An 8,870-nucleotide genomic window follows, 5' to 3' on the forward strand; every position below is an offset into this window, starting at 1 on the left:
AGTCATGGTCCAGACACACGCGTCCACACAAAAATTTGCAGCTGTCCTCTCTCTACAGTGCATTTTTAATGTGACTCGGGGGCCCCTGTTGTGAAACATCTGACAAAATGCAAAATCCTCTCAGATACCTTCTAGTTCACCCCACTACTTATGTGTAAGAGAAGTTGCACCAGCATTTCTGAAGCGAGAAATCTAGTCACCTTCTGCACGTAGCCGGGCATCTGGTGGGACGTGAGAAGCCATTCAAGCTCTAGAAAGACTTCTATTATAATCTTGACAAGCACAGCTCCAGTACAACGATTAAAATACTGGTTTTCGAAAACATTTTTTTTAAATGGCATGCAGAACTGTAGCGGATCTGCACGTAACCGAACAGCATTCTTGATCTGTCAGCTCCGGGGAAACCTTCCCGGTCACTTCTGCACAGCCTGCTAAGAAACAGAAAGCTAACCAAACTTCCAGCAGGGACTCCAAATGAAATCCTTCGCAGTGCAATTAAAATCAAGGTGGAAACAGCAGAGCAAGGGCAGGGACTGTTTTCCTCAACATCTTTTTTGCCGAGCCATCAGAGACAGAGGATATCAGCCAAAGCTACTTCCCTCCAAGCAGTGCAAACACTCCCCAAAAACACTTCTTCCAGATAAGCACTTTAGACTCCCCCAGTGCTATGAGTTAGTTCTTAGAGCTTCAGAAAGCCTTAATATCCACAAAGTGCAAAACGCTGGCGTGTTAACTTTACAATCATTAAAATAGGATGTATTGTTGAGTCCATAAGTTATACTGTGGAAATTAAACCCCAGACCTATAAAGATTAGCACGGAATTAATACCGTTGCATTGAGATTAAAATCTAAACATGTTCACCAAATATTTCTGAAGATGAAAAACAATTAGCATAAATACCAAAGGAGGGCAAGAACACCTGTTCTTTTTCAGGGCGATAAGCATTTTATTGTTCTCTATTTAAAATGTAATGACCTGTGTAATTACAGTAATATTACATTGTTATGTAGGGGGCTTGGAATGTCACACTTTGAAAAGTGTTGTCAAAACAATCAGGGGTGAAGGTGGGGGGTGGAAAGACAACTGAGAAGATCCAACATTAACCCTTCACACTCCAGGGTCTCAATCTTTTGTATTAGAAAGGATTATGTTGTTTGAGTGAGGAGAAAACATCCATTTTTCACAAGCCAGAAAAAGACGTTGTCGGGGCTAAATGAAACCCCAGTGAATAGGCCCCTTTTGGTCTCCTTTAAATACTGAATTCCAAGTTCAAAAATGAATTCAAGATGCTGCTGATTTCTCTGTTCAACCTAGTAGCAAAAAGCTCAGTTGAAAAACAAATCACTTTGGATAAGGGAAGAGGTACGAATTTCTAATAATGCAGTCCTCAAAAAGAAATTTCAACCCTAACTGGAATTTCCACCACTTAGCCCTATTTCTTGTTTGCCAGGGGAGAAAGAAATGTAAAACTACTCTTTCCTATCAACTTGAATACGGTAACAGTATTCTTATCTTTAGTATACAAATGTTACCATAATCCCAATATTTGCAGTTCTAACCCTTCCCATCTACTTAACTAGACCTCTCCTTAATGCATTTTTGTATCTGAATCTGTCCTTTTAAAAGCCATTCTTATTACAGTATCAAAGACTAAATTAATGGTATGCAGAAATCTTTGTCGTTTTAAAATAAAATTATTACTCTGAAGCTTTATGGAGTCTTCAGCAATTAAAGCATTATTCTTGAGATGATGTATTATTCATCATAAGCCGATTTAATGATACTACGTAATTCTTTACATTCTTAAGCAGAAAGGCAGAAATCAGGGTTCCAGAGAGTTTGCTTTTGAAAGGATGCATCTGTTTCGCAGGTTCAGTAACAGAAAATGTAGCAAGCCACCCCCCCCCAATAATAAGGAGGAACAGGAAGAAAAGGAAGCACGCCGATAATCTGTCTTTACACCCTGCCCTCAAAAAATCAGACCCTGAAAAGCTCTGAGTTTCAGAAGACCAGGGTACAAATGCTATCTTGCCTATGGGTTCCACCCCACAGCTGTATCAAATCTGGAATTGCAAACTGGCCCTCCCATCCAGGACTTCAAGAGTGACACACAGCAGCCTCCTCTCTCCTGGCCACTGTTCAGCTTACCAGCCTAAATAAATAACTTCTAATTTTGGAGCATAGGTAACAGAAAAGGCTGGAGGAATAGGCAGTGGGCACTGTTGTTTGACGTGCAAATAACTAAAACTGCCTACTGGGTTCAGAAATGACTTCTCAGACTCAACCTGATGCCACAGCACAGGGCCACCCGCTATGTCCACAATTAAAATAACTAGACACAGTCTATTCCTATAACGCCCACAAAGGGGACTGGGGGTTGGGAGCCTTCCTCTTCTCACCAGGAAATCGTTTATTTGCCTTTAACAATTTCCCTGTTTCCTAATTACAGCACAACACAACTGTTCGAGTTCGAGGCAATAGGAAGACAAGATTGCCAGCAGTCAAAGACAGTCAGTTTGAAAAGGAGTGAAGAAAGCCAAGAATAAAAATTAAAAATAAATAAATAAAACCCGCCATCAACGCTCAATATTCAGATGGCTAAGTCTCCACCCTAGGAAGGAGAGGAAGAAATTCCCAAGATTACTTTGGAATGCTGTTGGGCTGTTTGTTAGTATCCTGAACATTTCTATTCTGAACAGATCTATAATCTTTTAAGATATCCACAAACTCCCAAGAAAAACACTTAGCAACAGGGCACCACTTCTTCCCCTGCAGGGACGAAGCCAGAGCCCGGCCCCAGTAGCCTGCAGGCGCGGGCCCAGCAGGAGGAGGTCGGGCTGAGCCGTTCTCCAGGCTCCCCAAGCAGGCAGAAGCCAGGGCGCAGGAGGTGTGTGGTGGTGAAGGAGGGGGGTGAGGGGTAACTATTTTTCTTTCCGAGCTATTAAAAAAGAAAAAATGACCGGTCTAGCATGCTCTTGCTATTTTGCCAGGGCTATTAAAGAAAGGGGGGAAAAAACGAGTCAAACCTGATAGTTAATATTTTAATACTTAAAAACACTTGTAGATCTGATCTGACTCCGGTCCCAGCAAACCCTTTGTCAGGAGCACCGAATCCACTATTGCCGAACAGTGGGTATATTATTTCAAACTACCACCTTGGGTTAGCAAAAAAGAAAAAAAAAAAAGTATTGTGTGTAAATAAGGGGTGGGGACCAAACCCGAGAAGGTGCCAGAATGACAACGCGGGCAAACCAGGCTGCGTCTAGAGATTTGCAGCCTAGGCTTTCCGGAGAGGAGAGAGCTGGGGGAGGGGTGCATGGTGAGGGCAGGGGGCAGTGGCCCTTTGGAGGGGGGCAGATAAGCCATCCATAATAACAAATGCCAGCGGTGAGTGCCGGACGCACGCTGCAGGAAGCTCCGGGGATCGAGGCACCCAGCGCTGCCCTGGGGACCCCCTAAAGTTCAGAGGCCTGGTCGCCTGGAGAGGAACCCCCTGGGTCTCCTGCATTCCCTTGAAACCGCGCCCCCCCCAAACCGGAAACTGGCCTTAATCAAGACCCTCACTCTCTACCCCAAGGCGCCAGATTTCCCTAGAAATACAAGTCCGCTCCGAATAGGCCATCCTGGCCCCGCATCCTAACCAAGAACCTCGGCCACCAGGGCCTACCTATCCCGCACAGCCCCACGGCCCCGCGCGGCCCGGGAAGAGCCGCAGCCAGTGCGTGGAGCCGCGGAGCGCACCTAGGAGCCCAGGGTGCTCTCGGCCCTGCCGGGGGTGGGGGTGGCCAGAGAAAAGGACCCCCAGGGTCCCCAAGTCTGCAATGGGATCAGGTAGGGGAAGTGTGACCTTCCAAAAAGGAAGGGGGTGGGAAAGAGAAGGCCTCGAGCCAGCGATCGCCACTAGAAACCCAAATAAATAACCTCCCCGCAGGAGAAAGCCCGGGCGGCTCTCTGCTCGTTAGTTCTCAAGTGCAAAACGCCTGCAGTTCAATGCACACAACTCTGCTCCCGCGCGCTACGGAGGCAGCAGCCCAGTGCTCCAAGGCAGGCAGCGGCAGCCAAGGGGTTAACCGGGGAAAGCCCAAGACGCCAACGAAGAGGGAAGGAAGAGGGGGAGAGAGAGAGAGAGAAGAAAGAGCCACACAGTCTTCTTCCCGGGGTGAAGAAACAAACACCACCACCAAAGGGGGAGGGGGAAATCTAAGCGCAAAACAACAACAACAAAAAAAAAAAAAGTTTTTTTTTTAATCCTCCCCCCCACAACCACCACCACCACATCCCCTCCAAGCCAAACCCTGCTTGGAAAGAAAAGGGACTCCCCAAGATCGCGAGGCAGCAAGTGGAAAAGCAAGAACATGGCGAAGTGCAAACAAATCCAGTCCACAAAAGGCAGAAAAGTTTGGAGTTTCGGGCAGCCTGGGCCGCGAGCGGGGGAGGGGAGGCCGGGATGGAGGGAGGGAGGAGGGGGGACAGCGGAGGGAGGGGAGAGCCCGGGAGGGAGGGAGGGGAGGGGGCAGGGCCGCGTGCAAGCGGGGCCGGGAGGGACCGGGCGGGGGTCCGCGCGCGGAGGCACTTACGGTTCGGGCGGTGGGCGAGAGCGATCCGTTGGGGAGGTAGGGGCTCGTCAGGTCCGGGATCATGATGAAGGGGTAGCCGGGATACGGTGGCCCCTTAAAGAGCCCTCCATCTTGCCTCTTGGCCGCTAACATGGCGGGGCGGCGAGGGGACGGCGACGGCCGCGCGGCGCGGGAGAGAGCGGGAGAAACTTTTTAGAAAGTGACCCCCGGGGGCCGCGCGTCCCCCCAAAGCCCGGGCCAGCGCGGAGCTGGGGACCCGGCGGGGCGCGCGGCCGGCCTGGGGACCAGGAGGGTGGACTTGGGGGGGGTGGGGGGGGATTGCTGCAAGGAAGGTGGGGGTGCAGAGAGAGTGGGAGAGCGATGCACGCGGGGCCAAGCCCGGAGCGGGGGGACACAGACGGACAGGTCGGGTGGCTTGGGGGACGCGTGGGATGGTGGACTCACCTTCTTCCAAACTTTCCCGGGATTTATCTCGGAAACTTTCGGAGCGAGGCGGAGGCCGTCTTTCCGCCTTCCCGGAGAGGGGGTGAGATGAAGGAGGGCGAGGGGGGGTACCGAGGCCACACGCCGCAGGGGCGCCGAGACAGGGGGGGAAGAGAGCCGGAGGAGTGGGGTGCAGAAAAACCAGGGTTACTAGTTTGGACCGCGGTGGCCTCGCGCGCACCCGCCACCCCGACCGGCCGGCCCTGCGCCCGCCGCCCCCAGCCCGGACTTGTCTAGCCTTCTTCCAGCCACATTTGCCAAACCCGGGGACCAGATCAAAAAAAAAAAAAAAAAAATCCCACCAGCCCGAGGGGGCTTTTCCTTACCTCGGAATCGGAGGAGCTGTTTTGATTCGTTTCTGATTCATTGACCAGAGACGACTTGACATCGGCTAAATCCCTCTCGGCCGACGAGTTTTCGGAGCTCTTCTCCTCCTGCTCGCCCTCGTCTTTGAAGGAAATCAGTTCGTCGTTGGCGCCTAGGTCATCTCCTCCACCGCCGTTCAACTGCGGCATTTTTTTTTTCACCCACCAGCAGCAATTTTGGAAGAAAAACGAAGGGGGAAGAAAAGCAAAAAAAAAAAAAAAAAAAGACCCAAAAAAAGTTTTTGCCCCCCCACCCCCAAAAAAAATATTGCAAGAAAAAGACGAGTCCAAGGTGAACTTTTTTTTTTTTTCCTGCTTTGGGGTCTTTCTCTCCTGGGGAGGGGAAAAGAGGGAGGAGGGGAGGGGAAGGGGGGGGAAAGATCTTCTGCACGCGTGAGTTTGGGTTTCTTTTTTTTTTCTCTCTCTCTCTCGTTCCCAAGGATCCGATCAATGTGCAAAAAAAAAATAATAATAATAATAAATAAAAAAGGGGGGTAAAGAAAAAAAAAAACCACCAACAACAAGAAGTCAGATATAAAGAGCAAAGGGGGGGGGGGGGAAAGCCGAAGATACAGGAGGAGCTCGTGCCGCTCGGATTTGAGTGAGTTGAAGTTAGACTGAGAGCTTTTCAGTTCAAAGGCGGCGCTGATTGACAGATAGAAAAAGGGGGATCGAAATCCGGAGGAACGGAGTAGTCTGGGAGCGGAGATTATTGACAGGGCGAGAGGAACACACTCGCCTTAATGAGATGCCAGGGGGCGGGGCCGGCCCGGTGACGTGTGCATAAATAAACAGCCGGGGTGGGCGGGGCGGGGGCGGCCAACAATGATCCTTTCGGGCGCCGGCCGCGGGGCGGGGTGGGGGACCGGGCGGGGTGGGGGGGGCGCGCGGCGGCCGGGGTGGGGGGGCGCGGAGGGGAGCGGCCTGCGCGCCGTGCGCGGGCCCCGGAGCCCCGGCCTGGGTGCAGGGCTCGCCGCGGGAGGGGGAGGTTTCCGCAAGACAATGCGGAGTGGGAGAGCCGGGGAAGGGGGGTGGCGACCGAAGTCCGGAATCGGAGCCGTGGAAGGCGGAAGGAAAGCCCACTTGTGGGGCGGGGATGGGGAGAGGCCCAGGGGGGGAAAAAAAAAAAAAAAAAAAAAGTGCACTTTTGGAAATAGTAAGTCTTAGGGAAGGTAGAGGTGGTGGGCCCGGGGACCGTGCGCTGAGTGGCGGGTCCCGCAGGGAGATCGGCCGCCCTGGGGAGGATTGAGACCGAAGTAGTCAAAAAAGGAAGGGGTCACCCCCATGCCCCCCTCCGCTCTGGGAGAGCTAGGGGAAGCAAGAGGGGTTGGGCAAAGTTCCTGGCCTTCCACAATGAAAGACACTATATTAACCCACGACGTCTCCCCTCCCTTTTTTTTTTTTTTTTTTTTTGTTTAGTAAATAGTGAATCATGTCATTAAATGTGAGGTCCCACGAGGCTAAAGATGCCAACATGATATCTTATCCAAAAATTACTGTTGAATTTGTCTGGGGGCATTAAAAATATCCTTAAGGAAAACATAAATGATTCTTTTCAGTGTAAAGTGTTGTTCTATTTTTTTGTTGTTGTTGCTTATCTCTCTTTCTCTCTGTCTCTCCTCTCTTTTCAACTGACTGTTGGAAGTAAGTAGGAAGTGATCTAGGATTCAAAGTCCTTTCTGACTTTGGAGGTGAAAAGTTTGGGCGTTAACAGCACCAGTGAAAATAAAACTGAAAGTTCACCAAAGCCCTGGGATGACTTGGGCTGGAGTCTTTCTCCAGGGGGGTCTGAAATGAAATCCCCTAAAGACTGACCAAATAATCAAGATGTATACAGCCCTGGCAGGGGATTGGAAGCCCTCCGGGAGGAGGTGGGAAGCCTGGGATTTGAGGCAGGCATTTGTGGATTTGTTAGGCACCCGCGGGTTGGGGGGGGAGCACAGTCATTCGCTACAAAATTGGGAACAGAATTATGTTAAGAAAGGCCAGATTCTCAAAACACAGTGTTCCTCAGTGATAGAGCAAGAACCTTCTTTTTCTTACAGATATCCAATGAGAGAAGTCAATGGAAGCTCCACTGGAAAATTGGAGGGGGGAGGACCAAAAAATAATAAATCAGTAGTAATTAGCAATTTATCTATTAAGAACAATGTTGATCTGTAGATCACTATGTAAATTATCCTACCTTTCCCTTAGGTAAAAAAAAAAAAAAAATCTTACCTGTTTTTTGGTTTTGTTTTGTTTTGTTTTGTTAGCATACCTGTCAACAGCTAGATTTCCAAAGGAAAGTCAATTGATCATGTAATATTTAGAGTTAGGGGTTTCAACAAAACTGTTTTGTAGACGAAGGCCTCAGAAAGAAGACTACTAAAAATAATGGAACTGAGATTGACAAGGCCAATGAATTCCGTTGCACTGGAAAAAAGAAAATTCACAACCACATTTGCACACTAAAGCACAAGATGCAGGCAAAATAAAGATGGGCTGGGGAGGAGGTAGCTGAGAGTCACCACCTGACTCCCAACTTTAATATTCATCAGAAAAAAATCAGAAGTGCAGTGAGAAGGATCCTGAAAAGAAGTAAAACAAATGTGTACATTTAATCAGACAGGATTGCATAGGATTCAAAGCGCAGGGCTAATTAGTCTCAGCAGGTAGGACTAACCTTCAGACTTCATAAATAAATAAGGCGGGCGCAGTGTCTACGAGACAGTGGAGACAGAGGGGGTTATCTCAAGACACCAAGTAAAAACACCAGGAATAAAATGCTCCACTGTTAAATCCGTGGATTTAACAGTTTCCTTTTCTAGGTCTTTCCAGTTGGTTGCCTTTAGAGTTAACTCATTTAGCCAATGACCATAGCTTTACACACTTGCTAATTGCCGCTTGTGTATGTGTTGTGCCTAAGTCTGTCTATACATAGCGTAGGCTCTGCTGAGGCCTGGTGTAAAGCTCAGTGGCATAACTAAGCAGGACTTTACAGTAACTCAACTTTATGACTGCTTATTTTCCTGTATGGTGGGTTTATATTTTCTTTGTTTTTAATCTAACCCTGATTTTGAATTAAGTTGGTCTTCATGTTTCTTACAGGACCACCTGTACAATAAAAAGCTAATAAGTAGACTGAACTGTACTTTTATTTTGTATTTTTTTAATTTTTTTTAATTTATTTTTTGCAAGCAGAAATAGAAGCACAGATAGAAGAAAGGTAGACAGGATGAGCACACCAGGGCCTCTATCCGCCGCAAACAAACTCCAGACACATGTGCCACTTTGTGCATCTGGCTTTACATGGGGACTGAGGAATCGAACTTGGGTTTTTAGGCTTTGCAGGGAAGTGCCTTAGCCACTAAGCCATCTCTCCAGCCTGGATTGTACTTTTAAAGTAGACATTGTTTTTAATGTATTGGCCTGCATTTTGATCATATGTAAATACTCAGGGC

The 8,870-nt window shown here is 48.7% G+C and overlaps 1 protein-coding gene across 32 annotated transcripts in view; it reads right to left on the reverse strand.

The window, feature by feature from the left end:
- Tcf7l2 (transcription factor 7 like 2) overlaps nt 1-5,754 on the reverse strand; it is a 207,581-nt gene extending 201,827 nt beyond the window's left edge. For 13 of the 32 annotated variants that reach the window (XM_045148857.1, XM_045148849.1, XM_045148829.1 and 10 more), the window contains exons 1-3: nt 5,389-5,751; nt 5,024-5,090; nt 4,580-4,704 (exon numbers count right to left, since the gene is read on the reverse strand). In XM_045148857.1, the coding sequence (XP_045004792.1) occupies nt 4,580-4,704; nt 5,024-5,090; nt 5,389-5,577 (381 nt within the window). In that variant the 5' untranslated portion in view covers nt 5,578-5,751. Of the gene's footprint in view, nt 1-4,579; nt 4,705-5,023; nt 5,091-5,388 lie in introns of all 32 variants that reach the window. The other 19 variants (XM_045148868.1, XM_045148832.1, XM_045148838.1 and 16 more) reach the window with 4 other exon arrangements.
- Between the last annotated feature and the right edge of the window lie 3,116 nt (nt 5,755-8,870).

Source organism: Jaculus jaculus, chromosome 1, assembly GCF_020740685.1.
Source record: "Jaculus jaculus isolate mJacJac1 chromosome 1, mJacJac1.mat.Y.cur, whole genome shotgun sequence".
Taxonomy (NCBI): Eukaryota; Metazoa; Chordata; class Mammalia; order Rodentia; family Dipodidae; genus Jaculus; species Jaculus jaculus.